Raw genomic sequence first — 27,363 nt, 5'->3', positions numbered from 1 at the left:
CAACTGTCATGCATCTAAATTATGCCTCTTGCAGGCTCCTGTCTGCACAAAACTGTGATCTATAAGTACTGTGTTATAACACCCTGTTCCCACCAAGCAAAGGTATATATCAACAGCACCATAGATTTCAAGCACCACTACCATTTACATTTCACTAATCCAAACTTTAAATTATCTGCCTCCTTTGCAATGTACATATACAACCTCAAATCACAAAATATGCCATACACCCTATCTTGGTCCATAGTAAGTGAAGTTCCCCCATACAATGCAAATATCAGTAAGTGTAAGTTATGTCTAAAAGAATCCTCAACCATTCTTCGCTTTCACAACTCCTCATTACTCAATAGATTCTCTGATGTTATTTATTCTTGTAAACACAAGTACTACTCATCTTTCACGCACTTCACTAAATCTATATAATCCTATAATATAATAAGTTTCCATACCTCAAAAAACTTTAATCTAAAACAAAGTCAGCCTTGCAACCTACTAATTGATAAATACTACCTTCCCCCATCTTATTCCTTCCCATACACATCTCAAACTTCTTCCAAATCTTCAAATCAACCACTTCTCACCTTCCTCTTAGCCTCCCCAACAGTACTTAACAAAACCCCACTCCTTTGAAAACTACCAACCCAATTCCCACTAACAATTACTTAGCTACTGAACCAGTCAACTCATTTCCCCCAATTAATAAAAAGCCCTTTTCACTATCTCAACCATTAACTCTGTAGCCTTCATCTAAACTATCACAAAGGTCATCACCCACACACTACCTAAACTACCCTTCCCCCTTCCTCCCACCTTCTACCTCTACTACTATCACTAGATTCATTATTAACCCTAACCCTGAAATCTATTTTCTCCTCCCCCTACTCTCTATCTAAACATTTCCAACTCCCCTTCCTAACACACTTAGCTCCCCACAAAATCATTCCATCTTTAAACTCCAGCCTGTCAACACCTCAAGTGTAAAATTCTTCAATGTAAAATACTCCCCTGAAGATGGAGGTGGTGTTATCCGATGGTGGATCCAAGTATTATTCCAGACCACCAAGCTCCCAGAAACAGCTGTTGGACTTGTAAAACTCTACCCATTTAACTCCTGGTATCATTTATATTCTATAAGTCAGACTATTTTATATCCATATACATGTACATATTTTCTATTAAATGTATTTAATATTCTGTGTAAATCAACTTGCCTAATTTGCTTCTCATTACATTTACTCATCTACAGGCTCAAGTTCAAATCTCTTGAGTATTCTATATAGAGAACGCCTGTCTCTAACCTATATATATATATATATATATATATATATATATATATGTATGCAGCACAGAATTTTGTCAGTGAACAGGTTGCGGTCTCAAAGCGACAAAAATATTTTGACAAATTAAATTTAAATGTTGAAGTGAATCTAACGGATTTTGTGTGTTATTTTAAATGGCTTACAAACACCTTCCATGCTGTAATTGTTTTCGTTCCAGCACATGTTCTCAGATCAGGTCACTTGCTATGCAAGTACATCTCCGTAATATATATATATATATATATATATATATATATATATATATATATATATATATCTGTCAACTGAAATCGTGGCAGAATCATTGAAAATGTTTTGCTCCTTGGATTTTAAACTGCGTTAATCATTTTGAATGTCCTTAGTTGTAAAGTTCATGTATTCATCTGAAGAAAACGGTTTCTTTATAATGATATAATGATATAGTGTACTCATTAATCAATTAAAGGAGTCATTAGCAGTGGCTGTAATAAATTAACACCTGTCCTTCAATTGTTACTTATTTATATTTCATTCACCTACCTCAGAACATGCCCTTCACAAGTTCTGAAGTATATTATGGACTTCATATTTAATAAAACATACATGTCTGAATAGCTCAAGCTCAGGAGCAGATTATATACTCAGCTGGGTCTAATTGGCTGCATGTACAACAGGAATATCATTCTGCTGGTATTTCTATACCAAGGTCGATATTTACATAATATTGTTGTATGTGTGTATATTATTCCAACCTAATAAGGTGCCTCAACGTAAGTACTTAATTCAACTGAATTTTACTTATAGTGTGTGTGTGTGTGTGTGTAAATATATGATAAAAAAAAAAGATATTTAAAAAGAAAGGAAATTGTTGTTATTTAGCCTCCGGTAATCTTTGAGTGAGTGTAACTATGATCAAAAGAATTCCATCTGTGACAATCTAGTCTCTTGTTTTCCCATTACACCTTAGACAACATTATCCTATGTATCCTTTCCAATTTCAAGTGATGGGATATGATTTGATACAAGATTTAGCTGTTATTTGCTTACAAATAAATATTCTATGACTTAATTACGTCACTTGTTCTAAACAGAATAAAAAATAAGTATTTACATCCTCCTTGGTAAGTTATGTTGAATAAGTTTTGAAGCATTTAATATTCTCTGGAATGATGCCACAATTGTCTGGTTGAGGCTTATATATACAAACATGTTGAACTTGTCTGTCAAACAATTGGTTCAAAAACAAAGGCAAGGTGATAACTAAATATAGACATCAACTCAAATACTCATATATGTCATGCATGCATACGTACATACGTACATACGTACATACATACATACATACATTGTTAGCACTCCGTCGCTTACGATGTCGAGGGTTCCAGTTGATCCGATCAACGGAACAGCCTGCTCGTGAAATTAACGTGCAAGTGGCTGAGCACTCCACAGACACGTGTATCCTTAATGTAGTTCTCGGGGATATTCAACGTGACACAGTGTGACAAGGCTGGCCCTTTGAATTACAGGCACAACAGAAACAGGAAGTAAGAATGAGAGAAAGTTGTGGTGAAAGAGTACAGCAGTGTTCGCCACTATCGCCTGCTGGAGCCTCGTAGAGCTTTAGGTGTTTTCGCTCAATAAACAGTCACAACGCCCAGTCTGGGAATTGAAACCGCGATCTTATGACCGCGAGTCCGCTGCCCTAACCACTGGGCCATTGCGCCTCCACTACATACATACATACATACATACAGTGAACCAGTATGCCCTACATACATTTTTCTCTCTTTGTTTTTTTTACCTCTTAAAACTTCCTGTCGAAGAGCATAGGCTTGAAATACAAAAGACTTTCCCATTCTTCCCAAGCATTAAACTAATACACCTGCTTGTTGTTCTTTCACCTGTCTTCATCTTTTGTTTTCTGTAAATTTGAACTATACTCACAATTTCTTATTTTAATACGTAATTACTCTGCAAATACTATTTTTCCAGTATTTTTCAATCCTTATGCCTACCTCACACATATATAACATCTGCTCTAGAGACAACAGTTTTGGGGTACTGGATTTTGCAGACATGTTTCACAAGAACACTGCTTGGATTATAATCCTATTGGCATACTATATTATATATATAAACACACACACACACACACACACATATATATATATATATATATATACATACATATATGTGTGTGTATATATATATATATATATATATATATATATATATATATATATACATATATGTGTGTGTATATATATATATATATATATATATATATATAGATATACATATATATATGTATATATATATATATATATATATGTATGCATATATATATCTAAATTATAATATATATATATATATATATATATATATATATTATAATTTAGAACAAACAGTAAGTTGTCATTATAGTACTCAGAGTTTCGAATGTCAGAGTGAAGAGCTATGACGCATTCTCGTTGGCTATTAATGGAAACAGATGCTATGAAAAACCGTTGAAAAAAATGGAAGTTACTCTAATAGGTAGGAAAGGAAAAAAAGAAAAATTATAAAAAATACACGCAACCATATTCTCACAATATATAGACATTAAACCTCCTGCGTTCATAACGTTTACATACGTACCCACTCACACAAACATGTATATGTACATGTACATACACACACAAACATATATGTGCATGTATGTTCTCATACATACACACATACCCACACATACACATGTATATATATGTATATGTGTACGCAGCTTCATCTTCATATACACATAGGTGTTTGCATGCATACACATAACAATACATATATATTTAGACATTTATTACATATAAATATATAAATATAAACGCATACACGTATATACATATATATATGTACATACATATATGTGTATTTCCAGTGCCCCTGGGCTGGCACTTGTGTGGGGCTGTCGTAGGATTCTCAAGCAAGATCGTTGCCGGTGCCCCAGGACTGGCTCATGTGCGGGTGACACATGAAATTTTTCGTGGGATTTTCGATCAAGATCGTTGCCAGTGCCCCTGGACTGGCTCTTGTGCGGGTGGCACATAAATTGCACCATTTTGAGCGTGACCATTGCCAGTACCGCCTGACTGGCCTTCGTGCGGGTGACACGTAAAAGCACCCACTACACTCTCTGAGTGGTTGGCGTTAGGAAGGGCATCCGGCTGTAGAAACTCTGCCAAATCAGATTGGAGCCTGGTGTAGCCATCTGGTTTCACCAGTACTCAGTCAAATCGTCCAACCCATGCTAGCATGGAAAGCGGACGTTAAACAAAGATGATGATGATGATGATATATATAGTATAGGACAATCAGTAAGTTGTCATAATAGAACTCAGAGTTTCAAATACCAGAGCTAAGAGCTTTGAGGCATTTTCATCAGCTATTTTGATGATAGACGATAGAAAATTTCGTAAGTCCTTTAACACTTTTCAACAGAAACTGTTAATAGACATCAAAAACATTAAAAGTTCCAAAAAATGGCACTTTTTTCTGATAAAACCAAGAACTTATACCTTGTAGACAACAGCACATACTCACAACTCCTACATAAAAATGTTATTAATAATTACACTAAAGCTCGATCACAAGTTTATAACAACATTAATAAAGAAGCTAGTATCATCGCCACTTGGCTTAAATTAGATAAAAAAATAAAGATCCTGCCAAAAAAGAGGACCATAAAAAGAACTTCCTCTCTAATTGTAAATGCAGACTAATTAACTCGGCAAAATCAGAAAGTGGTATAATTAGTAAAGAAATTTTAAGAAAAATCAATGCTAACGTTAGAGGAGCAACCAATTTAGTACAATGGTCCAATAGTATAGAAGTTGTTAGCTGGTTTAAAGCAATTAGACATAAGAATAAAGCAAGATTTACACAATTTGATATTGTAGATTTCTGTGCATTTATTTCTAGGAAACTGCTAAATAAAGCCCTCACTTTCGCAAGCGATTTTATAGAGATTAGTATAAAAGATAAAGATATAATAAAAAAAAAGGTCTGTTATCAAAATAGCCGTTATCAAAATGCCTTGAAGCTCTTAGCTCCAGTATTTGAAACTTGGAGTTCTATTATGACAACTTACTGATTGTCCTATACTATATATATACATATATATATATATAAATTCCTCAATTTACATAATATCGCACTTATGCACCAGATACAGTCTTATACTGATATACACATATATACACACGCACACATACATACATATAAAATGACGCATGCGTACGAACAGCAGACTGTATGACGCATGCGTACGAACAGCAGACTGTATGACGCATGCGTACGAACAGCAGACTGTATGACGCATGCGTACGAACAACCATGCTACATGGCAGTGAAACATGGGCTGTAACTGCTGAGGACATACGTAAGCTCGCAAGGAATGAAGCCAGTATGCTCCGTTGGATGTGTAATGTCAATGTGAATACCCGTCAGAGTGTAAGTATCTTGAGAGAAAAGCTGAACATTAGAAGCATCAGTTGTGGCGTGCAAGAGAGACGATTGCGCTGGTATGGACATGTGGTGAGAATGGAGGAGGATAGCTGCGTGAAAAAGTGCCACACCCTAACAGTTGAGGGAACCCGTGGAAGAGGTAGGCCCAGGAAGACCTGGGCTGAGGTGGTGAGGCAAGACCTTCGTACATTGGGCCTCACCGAGGCGATGACTACGGACCGAGACCTTTGGAAATGGGCTGTGCGTGAGAAGACCCGGCAAGCCAAGTAAGATCGTTGCCAGTGCCCCTGGACTGGTTCTTGTGCGGGTGGCACATGAGATGCACCATTTTGAGCGTGGCCGTTGCCAGTACCGCCTGACTGGCTCCTGTAGGATTTTCGAGCGAGATCGTTGCCAGTGCCCCTGGACTGGCTTGTGCGGGTGGCACATAAAAGACACCATTTCGAGCGTGGCCGTTTTCGTGCGGGTGACACGTAAAAGCACCCACTACACTCTCTGAGTGGTTGGCGTTAGGAAGGGCATCCAGCTGTAGAAACTCTGCCAAATCGGACTGGAGCCTGGTGTTGCCATCCGGTTTCACCAGTCCTCAGTCAAATCGTCCAACCCATGCTAGCATGGAAAGCGGACGTGAAACGATGATGATGATGATGATGATATACATATACTCATACACGTACACATTCACACAGTTAGAAAGGAAAAAAAATGAAAGAATATATATAAAAATAAAAAAATTGAAAGAAGTTAAGACATATGGGAAGTTTGTGTAGGAACATTGTAAAAATGTGGATTCTAACTGTGAACTTGGGGGCCCAAAACTGTAATAGGTATTTTGTCACATGTGGACATGATCCAAAAAGTTCAGTTCATGAATTTAGACATGTAGTGGGGTCCAAGGAACTTTTCCAGATAAGCCATCTTTCCATATTACAATGACTGCACTTACCACTACCGTTGGTGTAAGGTTTACACTTTGCTAAGATCTTCTAGTAAATCCTATAGCTGAAAACTTGTTCTTTTAAGAACCATATATACGTAACTGGATAATTTGGTAGTTTTTCATTGATTCCAGTGTCTGAAGCTTAAGGTGTGATTGTTGAACCTTGCTTTGAAATTTCCCTCTATGAAACCCACATATCTCTTTGATGAAACTGTGTTATTAGCATTCATAGAATTTATTATGTTAATTTATTAACATATTGTCAATTTACACTTGCCTACAATTGTTTCCATATTCACTCTCATACAAATTACAAACTTATAAATTAAATTTGCATTTTGAAAATTGTGAGGTAAATATTTCTTCAGGGCAAAAAAATTGAGACAATGTATAAATGTCTTTGAATAAATGCCTTTGAATAAGGCCTTGAAATCAATGTTACCACCTGGGGACTATGTGTGACCCAGTGATAATAAAAAGACTCAAAGGAGGTCTGCAAGGAAATAACTTTACTCAACACTTTGCAACAGAATCAGTGGAGGCAAGGATGCCTCTCATTTACTTGACAATTTATGTACCACATTGCAGAAATCACAATGTAAGTATATCTCAAAATTTATAGAAAACAATAAGGAAACATTTACTTGAAACTTAAAATGTCCTAAATACCTAATGCAATGAAATCTCATATTGAAGGATGTAAAACTTGATATAAAGTGATACGGTCTATACACTTAATTGCTATCTTACTTTATTCGTATGTAATAAGGTGCAGGTTAAGAAGCTCACTTTCCAACCATGCATTCTCAGGTTCAGTCCCACTGTGTAGCACACGGGGCAAGTGTGCTTTACTATAGCTTCGAGCTGATCAAAGTCATGTGAGTGGATTTGGTAGACAGAAAGCTAAAAGAAGCCCATTTTGTGTGTGTGTGTGGGTGTGTGTGTGTGCGCGTGCACACTTGTATGTGTGTGTGCATGCATGCATGCATGTGTCTTTGTGTATGTGTTTGTCTTGCACCACAATTTGACAACCTGTGCTGGCTTGTTTGTATCCCCATAATATAGTGGTTTGACCAAAGGAACTGATAGAATACTAGGCTTAAAAAATAAGGACTGGGATCAATATGTTCGACTAAACCTTTTAGGATGGGTCCCCAGCATGACTGTAGTCAGAAAATGAAAAAAGATAGTATGCATACATGCATACATACATATGTACATACAGCATACATACACGTGTCACTAAAACCAGAAAAGAAAAAGCTAATTTGAAGACCATAAATCCAATCCATCACTGGAACTGTAAAAATCTGTAAAGCTTTTCAGAAGTTTATCATTTAAATATATATGAGCATGTCTAGATTTGCAACTACATAGGTGCAGCAGTGGCTGTGTAGCTTGCTTACCAACTACATGGTTCTGGGTTCAGTTCCACTGCGTGACACCTTGGGCCAACCAATGCCTTGTGAGTGGATTTGGTAGACAGAAACTGAAAGAAGCCTGTCGTATATATATATATATATATATATATATATAATTAATAATATCAGGATAATAAAAATTTTAGAAATTTTTACCAGTGGCATAGCATGTAGAAAAATTAGTCAATAGACTATATATTATTCATCTGAATACAGTGTACATTTAAACACATAAGAGGTATCCATCATAGGATACCTGGCACGCTAGAAGAAATAGCCAAAATCCCAAATCCATGGATTTTGGCTATTCTTTCTAGCGTGTCTGGTATCCTATAATGGATATCTCTTATGTGTTTAAATGTACACTGTATTCATATATATATATGTGTGTGTGTGTGTTTGTGTTTGTCCCCAACATCGTTTGACAACCGATACTGGTGTGTTTACGTCCTCGTAACTTAACAGTTTGACAAAAGAATCCGATAGAATAAGTATTAGGCTTACAAAGAATAAGTCCTCGGGTCAATTTGCTCGACTAAAGGCGGTGTTCCAGCATGGCCGCAGTCAAATGACTGAAACAAATAAAAGAATAAAAGAATATAAGCATGAGAATACATACATAAAACATAAATCTGCATACATACATACACACATACATACATACATATATGTGAAATTTGGTTACAGCTACTAATGGAAACCCTCTTCAGTCGTAGGCCTGCTAATTCAGTTGTCCTGGGTGCTAAACAACAGTAAACAACAATCATTACTTCACAACTTTCTCTTCTCTGTTTTTTTTTTGTTTTTTTTTTCTTGTTAACGTCTCACTTTAAAGAAAATAGTATTTTTGCGCACTTTGTGCATAAAATCAAACAACGCATTAGAAAAAGGTATTCATATATTTAATCCATGAATATGATCTAAATAAGGATAATTAAGTACTTCTTTATTTAGTAAACAAAACATAGTTATTATGATATTGTATTTAAAGTTTTAGCTTTCATGTTCATAAAGTGTAATTTTTTTCGACACACCTCGCTATATTTCACGACACATCAATGTATTGAGGTGCACAGTTCAGGAATCGGATTTATACTCTCTATTACTTTCTAAAGACATACACTTTAAACCGTTGGCATCGTGCGTTGTCACAGAAGATTATTATTGCTTTTAACATATACAATATAAATAGAAACATTATTGTTCCAAAATCTCTCAGCGAGAGATATACAGTAGCTTTACTTTAAAGTAATTTAAAGTAAAGCTTTACATATGCAATATCTTTCCTTTTTATTACTTCTGGCAGTTCATAATAACAGAATTTCCCAGTGTTAATTATAGATTGATCCAATGTTTGGATCCTGTGCTCATTTTAAGCTCTGCTAATATACCAATAGCAACTACAGCCAACATCTAATTATGGTTGTCTTCTGTAAATTCATTCATTAAAAATTTTTTCATGACATTTCTATACCTTTATCGCAACTTAATAGAGAGAAAAGGGTGACATTTATTTTGTGGAATCAAATAAAATCACATAGGGACATTCACGATATATCAATTATGTCATAATGGTTTTGTCTTTGGGGGAAATTAAATATATTCTTTCGAAAGAAAAGAAATAATAAGGAATTACGTCAAGCTCTCAAGGAGGCCTGTTCGCAGTTGATAGAAGTGCTAAAAATAGCAGGCAAATCTCTTGCATCTTAGTTCCTCTGCATTTAAAGGATAATGTGGTTGTAGATACATTATTTGCAGGGGAAAAAAAGACAGGATGATCACGATTGGAATGATGCATTCGATAAAATGTTTTGATTATGGTTAACCAGGGAAGAAATAACATAAATGCCAGTAATTTTTACGATAGTCAGTCCTCTATTCAAGTTTTCCATTTTCATACCTACATACTTCATAATCTATTTTTAATTCTAACAATCCGTCAGCTAGACTTTATTTTCATAACAATAACATTGATAAAGGTGTTTTTATTCCAGGTCATCAGCTGCTGACATCAAGTCTGTTAAATTTATAGAAATTGTAAGACTATATATAGCTGGTACAATAAATATGTTGGTGATTTGGAGAGAATATAATAAAAACTGAAGTTTATTAATATTAAAGAAACTTCAAGAAAAAAGACACAGTGGTTGGTGTTTTGATACGAAACTAACGTGAAGTGATACCGAGGCTATATAACAGCAGCAGTGAAACATAAATAATAATTTGCTCCAAAATGGATGCTAATAGTGGTGAGAAGTATCTTTATTTTAGTAAATGATGATCCCAAGGTCATCATCATCGACGACAGCTTCCTCAAAGGTGAGATCGTCTCGAGAATTCTGTCAGGAACGGCTTTGCTGTCCCCAGGACCGGACGGAAGCTGATTTCAGATGTGATAAATGTGGTACACTTCAATGTAAGGACTGTGAAAAAACCATACATCACAATTCTAAGTTTGTATGTCATGAAAGACAGCCATTGGCACCACCACCGTCGTCAAAGCTTTGCGCTAGTTCGTTTTGTGACAACAAGAACTATGCTGATGTCCGCTGTGAAGATTGTCAATTAAATTTGTGCTACCAGTGCAATGAAGCCTTGCATCGCTCTAATAGCAGACGGTGCTCCCATAGGCGACTTCGCTTCCGTGACTACGAGAAAAAAGCTCAGCAACCAACCTTAGTTTCATTAGTGCACCCAACTCCTAATACAAGTTCACTTCCTCAATGTTCAGATCAAAGCCAGCCAGCCACTCTGCTACTTCAAACAACGAGCAATAATAATAATAGCACCATTTCTAACACGGCAAGTGCAGCCACAGTGTTTACTTGTAATCCAATTATTAAACCTTTATCTCCGATCGGTGACAATGATGATTCCCTAACTTATGTGACTCTGCCACAAGAGCTTGCACAAACTCTGCCCGAAACAGAAATGTCCTTCTCTAGTGCCCATTCTGATTCTAGTATACAAAGTATTCCTGATGTGTGTATCAACGAAAAAGATATGGCGACAACCTCGAAGGAAGTTGACAAAAAACTACCCCAACCGGGCTCCACTGCTCAAAACAAAAACAAAGTGTCTTACGATGAATGTGTTTGCTTCAAACTTGTTGACGAAGAAGAAAAACTGCTCGTAAGTTCGTTGTCAATATTATTAATACCACTGTCAGCATTATTAATTAATTGATTTTTTAACTAATTAATTAATTTATTATTATTATTATTTGAGTTCAAATTTGTCCGAAATTATTTTTGCCTCTCATCCCTCCGAGGTCGATGAAATATAGTGCCAGTCGAACACTGAGATCGATGGTTTAACTAATCCCCACCCCTGAAAATAACTGATCTTGTTCCTAAATTAGAAATCATCATCATTATTATTATTACGTTCTCAGTTCAAATTTGGTTAGTATCAACTTTATTTTCCAGGGTTGATAAATAGATACTCATCGAATACCGAGGTTAATTTAATTTCTTCTTCAAAATTTCTGGGTAGAGAATGTCAGGCAAAATGTATTTTGTTAGGTTTCCAGTTCAATTCCTATGGGGGGATCGGGCAAATAGTCTAGAACTGGGGTTGAGTTACTTCTCCAAAATATGTGGCCTTGTGCCATTTTTCGCTATTATTTACAGTCATTAATTTTAATAAAAGTTGCTGACACTAATTTTTGTTTAGGAAACGATATAATTAATGAAGTCAGCGGGGTCCTGCATTACTGGTACTAATTGACTATGGTGTGGCTATGAAAGAAAAGCTCGTCCTATTTTTATTGTTTATATCATTGTCTTTATTACCAACCAATGACTATTACTTTCAGTGTGATTAATCACATATGATCGTTAAAAACAAAATATTGACTATTTTTCACAACACCACATATTGCTTTCTTTGAATCTCTTTTTTTTACTCATCGATTTACTGATATTTATTTTTGTTTATCTGATATGTTCTATGATAACAGCTCTTCTTCCTCTCGCCTTTCCTTACTCTATATCTACATAGTAAACAAAGCTTCCAATATAAAATGGACTTTTCGATTAGTTTCTTCGATGTTTTTTTCCCCTCAGTGTGTAATATTTTAACAAACTAAGTGATATTTCTGTATTAGGGCTCCCTTATCGAACGCTTATGTTTTCTTAAAATATTTATTTTATTTTACCCTACTGCACTCTTTCAACCGTCTCAGAATATCTAACATTATTTTTATACTGTTTATTCTCAGGTGACCCAAATAAGATTTTCTCGCTCCTAATTGTTCCAATTTAACAAGTGTTTACAGAATTAATTTATGTCTCTCCTTTTTGCCTGTCTATCGACATCATTGGTATTTGTCTCCACATTTCTTTGAGGGAAGGCTTTTCTGTTAAATGCCCTGGTTTCCTCGGAGTTGAGCCACACTTCAAAGCCATATTTCCATTCAAATGGTAAATATTATAAACAAACATAAATATCAACAACCCGAGTAAAATTCTTTTCTTTCTTCTGTCTTTTTCTACCTAATATTTTCTTTTGTTTTCCGTCTTTTTTCTCTCGTACTTATTTTCTTGTTAAATTGCTTTTTCTCTTTCCCTTTCTTTTACTCTGTTTTTATTTCGCTCTTTTTCTTTTGTATATTTCTTGCTTTGTTTATACTTTTCATTCACTCCTTTATTATTTATTTTTGTTTTTTTCACTTTCTTCGATTCTTCCTTCCTTCATTCCCTCCAGTACCCCTCTCCCTCCCTTCATCCCCCTACCGTCATTCTTTCTATCTTTCCTTCCTGTCTTTGTTCCCTCTTCCTTCCTCTGTCCCTCTTCGTTTCCCCCCCGTTTCCTCTTTTCAATCCACCCTCCCCCTTCACAACCTTTTTTTTTTCCTTAGCTTCAAAGTTATTCCAGAGATATCATCTTGCTGTGTGTGTGCGCATATGAATGATAAATTGAAAACCTTAAAAAATTCAAATTCCCATTGACAGTAGATCATTGGAGAAAACCTGTCAACCAATTCCTAAACCAGTGACTCCAGCCAGAGAGAATTTTGGGAAATACTCATAATCTACCACTGATATGAGCCACCAACCTCTGCTGAAGTTAGTGCTGTAACAAAAACGCTGAACATTCGAAAATCTGGATCGTACAACAGTCTAGCTGAGATCTTGAAAGAGCAACGGCTATCTATACACAAGAGTACTTCATCACTACGTTATGATAGCATGGAACCAAGAGAAACATAAATCAATGTTGAAACGACTAACATTGTCACTACATAAACAAAAGAGACAAATCTGTTTCCTCCAAGTTAGCTAAGAACAGATTAGAAAAACTGCTTTAATATTAGAAAATATCACACGTAAGTCACTGTGTGGTATCTGCTGTAGCTGATCCACAGTCAAGGCAGCTTTGAGAAAAATGCAAGCAATAACATCCAGTTCTGTTCGTTGCATTTGTGGATCTGTAAAAGGCTTTTAAAATTGTAAATAGAAAAATTGTATGAAATGTTCTCAGTCAGATTGCCTCTGACAGTTTAACAGTTATGAGGTAGAAATCAGTTCCAGGCTTGGCTACATGCTGGCTCCTGGACTGTTTAATGCAGGGGTCACCAAAGGGGGTCTTAGGGACCCCCTAGGGGTCAGCGAGGAATTACAGGGGGTCAATCATAGCCAAGGGGTTGAAGTGGCGGGGTCGGCATGCAAAAGACCAGCTCACCCAGATGAACTGCCTGAAATACTTAGCGCCATGCTCACCCCTCATATTGATGTTGTCAATTTCAATAAAAGATATTCCAGCAAATATGATGCGTTTTTCACATTTTCTAACTGTGAAAACAATTTCACAAAAATTGAAAGTTTAATATTGTATACTTGTACACGTAGTTTTAAATGTAATAAGTGTGTCATCTTCAATAGAATTTCTTAATTTGTCGTACATGTATATTTTAGCTAACATTTTAATTGCCAGCATCAGTACCCAGTACACATTTAATATATAGTACGGTAGGGTAGGGTATTATGATATTCTAAATGAGGAGGGTGGTCGATGTGGAAGAAGTGACTAAAGGGGGTCAATGGTCGAAAAAGTTAGATGACAATTGACTTAATGTATTCATTTATGTGACGATGCTGCCATTACTCAAAATAGGAAAAAAAGGATGGGAAGACGTTATTAACTTCTGATTCAACAGGAACTTTAAACAGCAGAAAGCTGCAGATCACCAAGCTCAGCTCTGAACAGATTATTGAACTATAGTATGCTGTGCTTTTATAGCTCTAGCAGCCATAACTTATGAAAGAGTGTCAATGACATGCTGTACCGTCCTCCTGTCCTACTCTCTTTGGTACGACAACATTAATAAACTACAGTCTCCCACTGTACATATCTTGGCATCATCATTTTGAATGACTGTTCATTGGTTCATTCAAATGTACGGTGAAAAATATTGGGTGAGGAGATTCAGAACCACCTTTAACAGGTCATTGCACCTTTTGAAAGGCTTAAAAGAAAGGATTGAAAGAAACAATTATCTTAGCCACCATACCAAAATCTCCGTCTACTGAGCAACCTGTATATTTCCAATTTTTCTTATATGTGTGCAAGACCTGGACCACATACAACCAACACATTATTAAGGCAGCCTTATTTATCCAGTGTTTCCAGATTCTTTCAGTGTCAGCTGGCAAGATAGGATTACATACACAGAAATATTCCTTCAAACTAACACTGGCAATATTGAATCCACACTAAATAGTTTGCACGTCTGACGCATGCCTCATCTATAGTGATTCAGAAAGCTGATGTCTTAGGATTTCCAGGTTGTTTTAAGCACATCCAGATGATTTGAAACTTCATTCAGCATTCTAAGAAAGGTAAAAAAAAAAAAGAGCCTTTCATGTTATTTAGTTTGACCTGCAAAATGCATATGATTAATGTTCCATAAACGAATGAGAAAGAATTGGCCTCTTTGCTTCTCACTGGTGGGTGCTAGTGGCTTGTAAAATGCACTGGTGCCACATAAAAGGCATCTGGTACACTCTATAAAGTGACTGGCATTAGGAAGGGCATCCAGCTGTAGAAACCAAGCCAAAACAGACAATGGAGCCTGGTGCAGTTCCCAACTTTTCCAGGTCTTGTCAAACTGTCCAACCCATGCCAGCATGGAAAACAGACATTAAATGATGATTATAGTTTTACATCTTAGTTCAGTATTAATAGGAATTCATGACCAACTGGCAGACACTAGAAATAAGCATCATGATGGAGCATACTATTTCTCAAGTCTTCTTTGTGATGGTCTTGGAATTCCTATTGAGATGTACTGGAAGCTGTTTAGAAGGAACAAAGACCACAGTACTCCTAGTGCAGCCATCAGTATGAGGGGTGGTAAACAAGGGCAAAACTGAAATCTTTGTTAATCCAGCTGGATTAGCTATTCCAGTGACACCAAAACCCCACAAAGCTGCAATTTGCATGTAATGCAGGATCAGATAAAAAACTTTCTGCATTGAAATTAAAGCTGATTGCAACAGTCCAGAAGCAAGCAATTTAGGTGTTTCCGTGTGGGTAGTAACCTCTCTGAAGCCCCTGGTATTTCTGTAACAGTGTTGACACAGGGTTCAATGCCAAGATGGTGAACAATATTACAGACACGCTCTCACTCTGGAATATTCCCATTGATAACCCACATCTATTTACCTACATTCCAGCATCTTCATAATATTTTCAGACCCATCTTTTGTCACGCCAATGGTGATGGGACCTCCCCTTAGAACTAATTAGATAGCAAAGCGAGCAGAGAGGCTTTGTTATTGTCTGGAAAGTTTGATTAATAACAACTTATACTTGTCATGGTGGCTATCTAACATTTACATGATTACATGATCAGTAGGGCACATGTACAATTTCTAGCATTCAAGATAGGCCCCTACCAGGCAGTGGCTCTTGTGGCTTTTGATCTTGACTGATTGGATGTGTGAACATGTACATGTTTTATCTTGGTGTAAATGGTGGGATACAGCAAATATTCTGCTCAATACCACAGATTTGCTTGTCACTTGCTTGACCTTAACCAGTTGAGCATGTCTTTTAGTGGCTGACGATATGTACAATTCTGTTTTAGGATGAATGAAACACCCATGTTTCATTCATCCTAAAACAACCCTTATTGAGGGACCTTTTGAGTGGGATGGGCTAGTCAACCTGAAGAAAATACTAACTGGGTTCCACCTGCAAGGTCAGGTGCTGTTTTTTTCACTATGAGGTTACTATGTTGCACACATATGGTTGTGATGCATGTGCTTGTACCCTTATCAGATGAGTAGCAGCAGAAATATCTTTGTCATAGATGTTTACACCATAAAAGAGAGTGTCAGTTTTCACCACGGTATAGAGGTAAAGTGTTATAGCCTCTTCATTCAAGATTATTTTTATGAACAAGTGTATGTTAATATTAATTTTCAGCAGAGAGAGTTTTAAACATAGATGACTTGTAAATAATTTCAATAGAAATAGTGAATAGCTATTCTGCTCTACTTCTGTTCAGTAATTTTTGAAAAATGAAATTAGATTTTATGATTTGTATTCAAAACAATTTATGATGTAGCGTTTTCTTAAATAGCTGCTCAATTTGGGGAAAACAAGAAAAGACAACAAGAGCTTCAACAACAACAGCATATAAGTACATGCGAGTAAGAGTCTGTCATTAAGTTCTACATACATTCTACTGATGTAATATTTAGACACATTGTCAACATAGTTTTCAGAAACATAATGGCCAAAATAAGAATGAGACGACATTAAAAGCTGAAAGAATTGTTACCTCTGGTAACTAACAGGATTCTCTTATGAAGTGAAGTCTTAATTATCTGATGTCTGTACACAAAAGTTTAATGCTGCTTAATAATGAACCATAGCCTTTGAATAAAAAAGCTGTGTGAATTCTGGAAACAAATGAGCTTAGCATGGTCTGCTGGATATGTGTGTTTGGTGTGCATGAATGATAGAGCAAAAATGGGTGTAAGAAGTAATTAACAATTAATAACACAAAATTTAGGGGGGGGGGATACAATGGAGCATTGCTCTCATATCTGGGACGATGGTGCTACTGCTGCTCACATAGACATCCTTGACTTGCATCTCGAAAAGGGCCACCTAATTGATTAATAATAAAGTCACTCACAAACACACTCCAACCTCAGGTCTGCAGGTACCAAGTTTCCTCTCTTTACCTTTTTTTACTGTTAACATAATGGTCTCTGCTCCTGTGTCCATGTCACCTGTGTCCTACTTGTCTCTCCTCCTCCCATCACTCGTGTGATGCCCTCCCTTCCCCCAGGTTCCACACTAATCCCTAAGCATGGTCTGGTCCTTCCTTCCCAGGGTGTCGGTTCTCTGGAATTTCCTCTCTGCTTGTCATATTTTGCCTGCAGCTGTTGACTTCCAATGGTTTAAGTAAAACAGTAACGGCATCAATCTCACTGGTCTAGGAGACTCTGGGAGTTGTGCCTTCCTTCAGAACCGGCAAATGAAAAAAAAAAGCTAGTTTGGGTGTGTTTTGCATATAGGACAGTTAAATAAAAGAAGTGCTGCCAAGTAATTTAAATGGAAGAAACCTCCAGAAGAAGAAGATCAAGACATGAGAAGAAGTGAAAAAAGCTCATCTCTAGTGATTGAGTCCCTCAAAAGAGATGACAAAACCTTCACAAGTAGCGTGAATGTGTGTTGAGAAAACTTGACCGATCAACTGAATTTTAGAATAATAACAGACATAATGATTATATTAATGTTATATAACAATAAAATTTAGTATTGTTTACATTAATTAAATTAAAATATTAGTACAGATTTAATATAAAGAATATATGTGTGTGTGTGTGTGTGTGTGTGTGTATATGAGACTGTCTATGTCAGTGTGTCTCACATTTTTAACTAATCACCCCTTTTCTTCTGTGAACACTTTTTAAATGTTGCTCATTGTTATGATTCAGTGCCCCCTCCCCTTCCCCTCATTTTTAGTGTACTTTCACATAATATCAGACCAGAGTAATTTAGTTCTGGGCACTACAAGTTTGACATGGGTGACTCATTTCCATATCACCCCACCCCTACTATAAGTGAGTATTTGATGCACCACCACTTGACTTTTAGTTATGCCCCCCACCCCACCAACCATTAGCTTGTAGATCTGGTCAATCTCTAATACATGGATTCCAGGTGAAAGTTATTTATTTTCTGATTTAATATATTTTCAACACACACACCAGAATGTTATTTTGTTGCATGTATGGAAATACCCACGAATACTGACAGTGTATTTTTAAATATTTTAGTTATTTATAGTTTACATGCAAAGGTTGTATATATTCAGTTTTGTTTATTTGCATATTAACCTTCAAAGTCTTATTGTTGTCATTGTCATTGCTATTCTGATTGTTGTTAACAAGCAGTTTATTGTAATATTGCATTTAAAATTTTATCAGGTTGATATTTAATTAGGAGACAAAGACTAACCACCTAGATGTATCTATTGCCCCTTTGTCCCCAATACCCTTATAAAATATTCCACTAAAGAGTCTATGCTATAAATAATTTGCTTCACAATAGGTGCACTTCTGGAAAACAGGTGGTTTTAAAAATATTAAATAACACTAAATAAAGGTATGATGCAACCAGATAGCAGCCTAGTCAGAAGTATTTATTTTAGCTATTCAACATTTAGCTATTCAACGTGTTACTTAACAGTTAAGGATTATGTATTGAGTTTGCATTCTCTGTAGATGTTCCAACTTAGAAAGGTGCCATTGAATATATAGCCCTTTCCCTAACCTTTCCATGTGCTTAATTCTTCAAAAATGCACTGTGTATTTATTTTGATGGGAGTGGTTTAGTAAAATAGCTATTTCATTATTAAGCTGGTGTTTCGAAGTATAAAAGTTTCTTACATAAAATGACTTTGAAAGTTTAAGTCAGAAGACTTGAAAATTAGCAGATTTAAACTGGTATCAAAAAGGTTAAGGTACTTTTGAGATTTAAAAAAAAAATCAAGAAACAAGTAGCCTATGAATTTATGGAAGATTTTGGAAAAATCTGTCAAGAGGATCATATTTATTCATTTTAAACCATTTCAAATTATTTACTTTTAATCTTTCAAAGTCTTTAGGCAGTGTGCTGGCAGAAATTTTTGTGTTCTGGGCAAAATGCTTAACAGCATTTCATCCATCTTTACATTCTGTGTTTGAATGCTGAAGGGGTCAATTTTGCCTTTCATCCTTTTGGGATCGATAAAGTAAGTATTGGTTGAACATTGAAGTTGATGCAGTCAACTCTGAAACTGCTGGTTTTTTGCCAAAATTTGCAGCTAATATTTAAACATTAAACATCCTTGGGCAGCAAGCTGACAGAATCATGAATATGCTGGGAAAAGTACTTAGCAGAATTTCGTCCATCTTTATGTTCAAATTCTAATGAGATTGACTTTGCTTTTCATCCTTTTGGGATTGATAAAATAAGTACCAGTCGAGCACTGGGGTCAATGTTGGCCTTATATCAAAATTTGAAATCAATATTTCAAAGCTTCTCTATATAATTCAAATGCCTCCCTGCTTTTGCAAATCTTAGTCACTATTTAAACTACAGGTAAACTGGCTTAATATTAGTCTTTAATTTTTACTAGGTGTACATCTCACATTTATATATCCTATTTGGTGTTATGGAACTTTAATATGACCATACTCCATCTTTGTATTTAAAAGTAAGTGGTTTCATCAGCTTTCAGAATTATTTATCTATCAGGAGTTCTGATAATGTAACAATAGATTGGCTTATGGTGAACCAAATAATGCCATTTGGAAAATACATAACTGTCACAAAATCTCATCATCTGTTCTTTGAAAACACAAGGCAGGGGTCTTAGTCCATAGAACCCAGTATTCACTATAGAATCATAATTTTGGATTTTTTCTTTTTTGTCATTAAAAATAACGTAGAATTAACTTATTTTCATCATCCTTATTTTTATTACATATTTTTTTATTCATTATATATATTTTTATTTACCATTTATCTTTTTCAGATTGAAAGTGAGGAAGATCTACTTAAGAGACTTGGATGTAACGTAAACTGTCTTGTGAAAGTTATTTCTATATTTGGCAACACTGGTGATGGCAAATCTCATACACTCAACCACACTTTTTTCCATGGTAAAGAGGTGTTTCCAACTTCAACATCTCAGGACTCCTGCACCATAGGAGTTTGGGCAGCTTATGATCCAATAAACAAAGCAGTAATCATAGACACTGAAGGTATGTTGGGTGTGACAAAAAACCAAAACCAAAGAACACGCCTTCTACTCAAAGTCCTTGCTGTCTCTGACATTGTTATCTACAGAACACGTGCTGAGCGCCTGCACAATGATCTCTTTTACTTTCTCGGTGACGCTTCTAATGCATATGGGAAACATTTTGCAGAAGAGCTGAAAGCAGCGAATAAACGGTGCAATTTGAACCTCTCCCTCTCTACTATGGGACCAAGTGTAATCATCTTTCATGAAACCATGCATACCAAAGTTTTACGGACAGGTAAACATAGTCTTTTCTAAATTTGACTGGATTCTTAAAATAATAATTATAATAAAAATAAAGATCAGTGACCAGTTGTCACTTTGAAAACAATGTATTTCGAACGGGAATTTGGCAGTGCCACCTCTAGCCGAACAATTATTCTGTGCTGATGAAAGGAAATAACCTGGAAATCGCGATACTCAGATATTGTTATGAGCTGAGTTGGGGTGCTAGATTCCCTCGTTCAAAAATATAAGGACACAGATCGTGTTGTATAGCCAGCTGGAGATGATGTTTACTGGGGTTAAATTACAGCAACATTCTTCCTAAATCAGGACTGCCATGTTATGTTGGCAAACAATCTTGACTTGAAAAATGTATGTTTTATTGGTTGCTTAAATAGCAAAAGATTTTTTCTTACAAGTATACGTACAAAAAAAAAAAATACACAAAAGAGGGGAAAAAAGATATATATATATATAAAAATACAAAAGCATGTGCGAAGTAGAAGAAGAACAACATCTTTATATATCTTAATTTATTATTTGAAAATCAAGTATATTTTGAATGCATTTTATATGTATGGTTCAAGTAGTTATGTGACATAATCATTATGTAATACTAGCAAGGTGGCGAACTGGCAGAGTCGTTAGCATGCTGGGTGAAATGCTTAGTGGTATTTTGTCTGTCTTTATATTCTGAGTTCCAATTCCACCAAGGTCAACTTTGCCTTTTCATCCTTTTGGGGTCAATGGAAAGAGTACCAGTCAAACACCAGGGTCAATGTAATCGACTAGTCCCCTTCCCCAAAAATTTTCAAGAGACATTAGATAAAAGATTGGAGAAGGGGAGGCAAAAAGTGAGATATATATATAGTTGGAAAATGGAGAGATAATACCAGATGTGAAAATAACACATACAGCAGTAGTAGTAGGAATTATTAGTAATAGTAATATTAATAATAATAATGGTATGAATATCAATAATATTAATAGTAGTATTTCTCCTAGTTGCAATTATAGAGTTAAATCCCACTGTCAATTATTAGGCTGATGTCTAACCCAAAACGTAATCTATAAGTGTACAATCACAACTGTAGCTGGTAACTTTGTATATATAGGATGTTCAATGAATATGAAAAAACGTATTAGTAACCATTTTTCATCTTTTAGGCTCGAACATAAGGCCTATTGTATGTCCTTATCTAGCAAGATTTGGGAACTGAAGGAAAGTGGAATTGAATTTAGTCTTAAATGGGATATTATAAGGAAAGCGCAGCCTTTTAGAAATAGTCGATATGGGTGTGAGATGTGCTCTATGGCAGAGGCCCTGGATTTAGGCCTCACTTGGCTTGCCAGGTCTTCTCACGCACAGCATATTTCCAAAGGTCTCGGTCAGAAGTCATCGCCTTGGTGAGACCCAATGTTCGGAGGTCGTGCCTCACCACCTCATCCCAAGTCTTCCTGGGCCTACCTCTTCCACAGGTTCCCTCAACTGCTTGGGAGTGGCACTTTTTCACACAGCTATCGTCATCCATTCTCACCACATGACCATACCAGCGCAATAGTCTCTCTTGCACACCACAACTGATACTTCTTAGGTTCAACTTTTCTCTCAAGGTACTTACGCTCTGTCTAGTATGCACACTGACATTACACATCCATCGGAGCATACTGGCTTCATTCCTTGCAAGCCTACGCATGTCTTCAACAGTCACGGCCCATGTTTCACTGCCATGAAGCATGGCTGTTCGTACACATACGTCATACAGTCTGCCTTTTACTCTGAGAGAGAGACCCTTTGTCACCAGGAGAAGTAAGAGCTCTCTGAACTTTGCCCAGGCTATTCTTATTCTAGCAGCTACACTTTCAGTGCACCCTCCCCCACTACTGACTTGGTCACCTAGATAACGGAAGCTATCAACTACGTCTAGTTTTTCTCCCTGGAATGTGGCCAAAGTTGTTTTCTGCACATTTTCAGTGTTTATTGCTCCTGAACATCTGCCATAGACAAAACTAACTTCCTAGTTAACCATATATATATATATATATATATGTGTGTGTGTGTATATATTTGATTAATAAATTAAAAAAAGGATAAAAATCTTTTACAAGAATTTTATCAGGAAGTCAGTGTGTACAAAAATTCATAAGGGAAATTTCTATTCCCAAGAATATAATTATTCGCTTATATTTATATAAGGGCATTACTACAGAATAATGCCACACAACAGACTTCCCAAATAAACACATTTTAGTACCGAATGCGAGGAAAGCAACCATCAAAAGAAACCAACTTTCTTTTAAATAACTCAACTATGTATCGACTGATTTCGCGATTACTAAAAAACGGAAACTAGATTTCATTGTAGTAATCGCAAAATCGGTCGATACATAGTTGAGTTATTTAAAAGAAAGTTGGTTTCTTCTGATAGTTGCTTTCCTCGCATTCGGTACTAAAATGTGTTTATTTGGGAAGTCTGTTGTGTGGCATTATTCTGTAGTAATGCCCTTATATAAATATAAACGAATATATGTATATATATATATATATATATATATACTTTACATACACATACATACATACACACACAATATACAAATGCTTCAAATTTTAGGTTCATGGAACATTTAAAAAAAATTTCTTTTCATATCTTTCCTTCTTTTCTATTTCATTCTTGTGTATAGATTTTGATGCCTACCTTTGCATATCCTATTTAAATGACTTATTGATATTTTGTTATGATAATCTTTGATGAAATCGCATTTTCCTGTTTCTTAATTCTTATATCTAGATGGCAATCCAATTGAAATGGCTCTGAGAGAACGATTCAAAAAGTTAGATTGCAGTTTTGAAAGCTTTAGTGATCTGAAATATGTTGGCATTCAAACGCAGGTGCCACCTACAGATTTTGGGGTTTTACGCAGAGTTGTTCAGGAACAATTGAATAATCGATCGATCAGGTCACCAAGGAAACCGGAGATTATATTCAAAGTTCTTAAAGTAAGTTGATCTTACATACATATACATATGCACACACACACACACTCTCTCTCTTTTACATAGTCTGGATATAAAATATATATTGAAATATTACTATATCCTTGCTAGTTGTGTTCTTCGCATCTTCTGTTTATGTCTTAAAATGAGGTTAAGAATTATTAATGTAATCACACATTCCAACTTGTGACCACCCTTGGCAGGGTATCTATATTTATTTACATTTGTTGTTTACTGTCAAGCTCATCAGCATCCTCTTTTAATGTCCATCTTCCATTCTGGCATAGGTTCTCCAAGACAACTACAGAACCATATACGTATATTAAACTCGTGTTTTGTTTACCATGCCATTCTCTCTCTCTCTAGAGAATTACTTCATTTCTTAGTGAAATCTGATCCCTGTCTTTTTTCATTTTCTAAGTCTGACTTAAATGTCTGGTCATTCCATTCTCAGACTTTTTGATACTGTTGCGAAAAATAAGAGATGGTTAGTTCTCCCCTTGACAAGGAGAAGAGAAATCATTTGATCTTTGTAATGCATATGGGCATTGCTCTCTACTTCAGGGCAACCTATTTTTACTGGCAGTGCCCCAGCATGGCCACGGCCCTTGGGCTGAAACGCATAAAAGAATAAAAAACTTATCTCTAGATTGAGTACAGTAATCCCTCACCATATCGTGGTTTATTATTAAGCTTACATCGAAATTATAAAAATAATAAAAAATATACAGTACAGTACTGTTTTTACTTTGCAGATTTTCATCTATCGTGGGGGGTTTTGGAACATAGCACCTGCGATAGTCGAGGGATTACTGTTCTTCTTTAAATTATTTAGAGACTTCTTGAATCTTTTGCAGATATTTTTTGCTTCAAATAAATACAGAGAGTGGCGTTAGGAAGGGCATCCAGCTTTAGAAACACTGCCAGATCAGATTGGGGCCTGGTGCAGCCTCCTGGCTTCCCAGACCCCAGTCGAACCGTCCAACCCATGCCAGCATAGAAAACGGACATTAAATGATGATGATGATGATGAATCATGGTTCTTATTTGAGCAAACACTTCATGTATATCTGTCCAGAGTCCTTTCTAAATATTGTATATTTATGTTCTTAAAAAGGTTCTGAATGGTAAATTTAGTGGAGAAATAGAAAAACCAGATGCCCTCACATTCCCAGACCAGTACTTCACTTGTACTTCAAAATGTCTTTCTTGTAGGTAAGAACCTTTTCCTGTAGATTCTTTTGTCCATTTATTACAACTGGTATCTTTTTTAAGTTGTATTTCATGACATTTTACTTAAGCTGCATTCAGCAGACTTGTCATATGAGAATATCAGAACTTTTTGAGGTGACTTCTTTTAGTACAAGTTTTACTATTCTCTTTTCAGCACCCGATGTATTCGAAGTATGAACCATGAGCTGGATCATTTACCTCATGAGACAGAGAAGGGAAGAAACTGTCAATACCAACATCAATATGAAAACAAGGTTTATTTATGTAAAGTAAGTACAGCGATATTAGAAATTGACAATCTTGTTATTTGAAGAAATATGGACAAAAGTGTGTATATATAGCTTCAAATTTTTCTACACACACTTTAGCAAATATATGGAAAGACATACAGAACCTCAAAGAACATCTATTATAAGATTGAGTCTTAATTCAAACTCAAATTTATGGATTCTTGCACAAAAAAATAAATACTACTTTCTGATATTTCATGGTATACTTCTGAAGATAAAAGTTTTATAGTTATTTTACTGTGTGTGTGTGTGCGTGTGCGTGTGTATGTGCCATTTGTTTGTATGCATATTTGTATGTAACTATGCATGTGTGCATCATTATCATTAATTTATCATCAATACATGACCACTTTCCTTGCTGGTATGGATTGGACGGTTTCCAACAATTTGGGTTAGTGTTCATTTGGAGTTACTGCCTTCCTAGACATATTGGTGGGGGTGGGGGCACATTTGTTTTTTTGGTTTGGTTTCTGTTGTATGTTCATTCATTCATTGACCATCTTACAGAGTGTACTGAATACATTTTATCATGAAACTGGTGCTAGAGAGAGATTGTCATGTCTTCACCAAGACTGGACAGTTATTAGTAGGTTATTACTTGGTTTATATGCTTGTGGTGTATATATAAAGATATATGAATAGATAGATGTGTGTGAGCAAATGTCAGTGAATAAATATGTGCGTATATATATATGTGTGTGTATGTATATGTATGTGTGTGTGTATATATATATATAATAATAATATAGCCTGAACAGGATAAGCCACCCCTATTTTGCAGAAAAAAAGTTTTGGTGGCCGGCTATGAGACTCGAACTCACACCTCCATGATTACGCGTCGTGGTGCTCTAAACCATTAAGCTAAACCGTGAGGGTGGTTTAGAGCACCGTGACATGTAATCACAGAGGTGTGAGTTCGAGTCTCATAGCCGGCCGCCAACACTTTTTTCTGCAAAATAGGGGCAGCTTATCCTGTTCAGGCTATATTATTAGCATTATCCTGCGTATGAGAATTTAAAATCACTTCTTTAACTTTCTAAGACATCTCAACACTTCTAAAGCAAACTTCGTTTGTTTGTTTACGTTCATCGTAATTTGAATTTAACATATATATATATATATATATATTTGTTTTTTTATCTATTTTCAGCAATGCTATTTTAAAAGTGGTAAAAATATTGTTGTTGTCCCTAAAACCTCTGCATCATCAGATAATGCTTGGCTTGGTTTTGCTAAGTATGTTTGGTCAGGGTAAGTTTTTCTCTAGAAATCAACTTCTTAATTATCTGAATTGTGCATTGTAAAGAAAGTTGTGCTCAAATGACTGAAACAAGTAAAAAAAAAAAAATGTTTTCTGGAGTGGGAAGAAGAACCAGAGAAAGAATAAAAATACCTGTGTAATTAAAATGTTTAATCAGCAAATACTAGGTTTTGGGGTCAGACCTGCTGTTTGTCATCTTTGTTAAGTCTCTTCTGTTAGAATTTTGGGTTGACCTATGCCTTGTGAGCGAAAATGTTAACTGTGAAGAATATTGGTCGGAGTATATGCATGCATGAATAAATGTGTGTGTGTGTATTGTCTGAATATATATATAGGTGTGTGCGAGGTAGTTGAGGATGTATTTGATAATTTGATAATTTAATAAAATAAGTCTAATCTAGCAAAAACCAAATATATTTTAATATAAATTGGTGCACATGTTCTCCATGAGCTTTCTTAAGATTATTCCATGAATCTGCCTTCAGCTTTGATGACTGCGTCAATGTGGGGCTGGAATTGTCAGCTTGCATGCACCGAGTGGTCCTTATTCATTTCAGACATCACCTGGAGAATGGTGGCCTTTCGGTGAAGTTATAGTATTGTGTCTATGTCAATTAGTCTACCTTTCAACAACACTCCAAGTGTCCATTGGATTTGAAACTGGCGAGTTTCAAGGCCACATGTTTGGTGTTAGATGAGTATAAAAATTGTCTGACATCCATTCTTGGGTTATGTGCGTTTTGTGAAAAGGTGCTGAGTCTTGTTGAAATACATATGGCTTTCCACAACATACTTCATTTCTCCAGTGCTTAACAATTGTTTCTAGCATCTCTGTTTTCAGCAGTATTAATTTTAAGACCCTGTAGAAAGATGTGAGTAGGCATGACATGATCTTC

At 35.8% G+C, this 27,363-nt stretch overlaps 1 protein-coding gene and 1 non-coding gene across 2 annotated transcripts in view; both read left to right on the top strand.

Moving 5' to 3' along the window:
• The first annotated feature begins 10,359 nt into the window (after positions 1-10,359).
• Positions 10,360-27,363, top strand: part of LOC106879851 (zinc finger FYVE domain-containing protein 1) — a 28,826-nt gene continuing 11,822 nt past the window's right edge. The window contains exons 1-6 of the mRNA XM_014929567.3: positions 10,360-11,285; positions 20,197-20,701; positions 23,478-23,686; positions 24,801-24,898; positions 25,071-25,185; positions 26,357-26,457. Of these exons, the coding sequence (XP_014785053.2) occupies positions 10,428-11,285; positions 20,197-20,701; positions 23,478-23,686; positions 24,801-24,898; positions 25,071-25,185; positions 26,357-26,457 (1,886 nt within the window). The 5' untranslated portion in view covers positions 10,360-10,427. The remainder of the gene's footprint in view (positions 11,286-20,196; positions 20,702-23,477; positions 23,687-24,800; positions 24,899-25,070; positions 25,186-26,356; positions 26,458-27,363) is intronic.
• LOC128249147 (U6atac minor spliceosomal RNA) lies at positions 24,149-24,261 on the top strand. Its single transcript, XR_008265264.1, has one exon. It is a non-coding gene; the product is annotated as a U6atac minor spliceosomal RNA (small nuclear RNA).

Source organism: Octopus bimaculoides, chromosome 11 (assembly GCF_046866305.1).
Source record: "Octopus bimaculoides isolate indiv1 chromosome 11, ASM4686630v1, whole genome shotgun sequence".
NCBI classification, from domain to species: domain Eukaryota; kingdom Metazoa; phylum Mollusca; class Cephalopoda; order Octopoda; family Octopodidae; genus Octopus; species Octopus bimaculoides.
The sequence above is the reverse complement of the archived record's forward strand: the minus strand, read 5'-3'. Positions and strand labels throughout refer to the sequence as shown.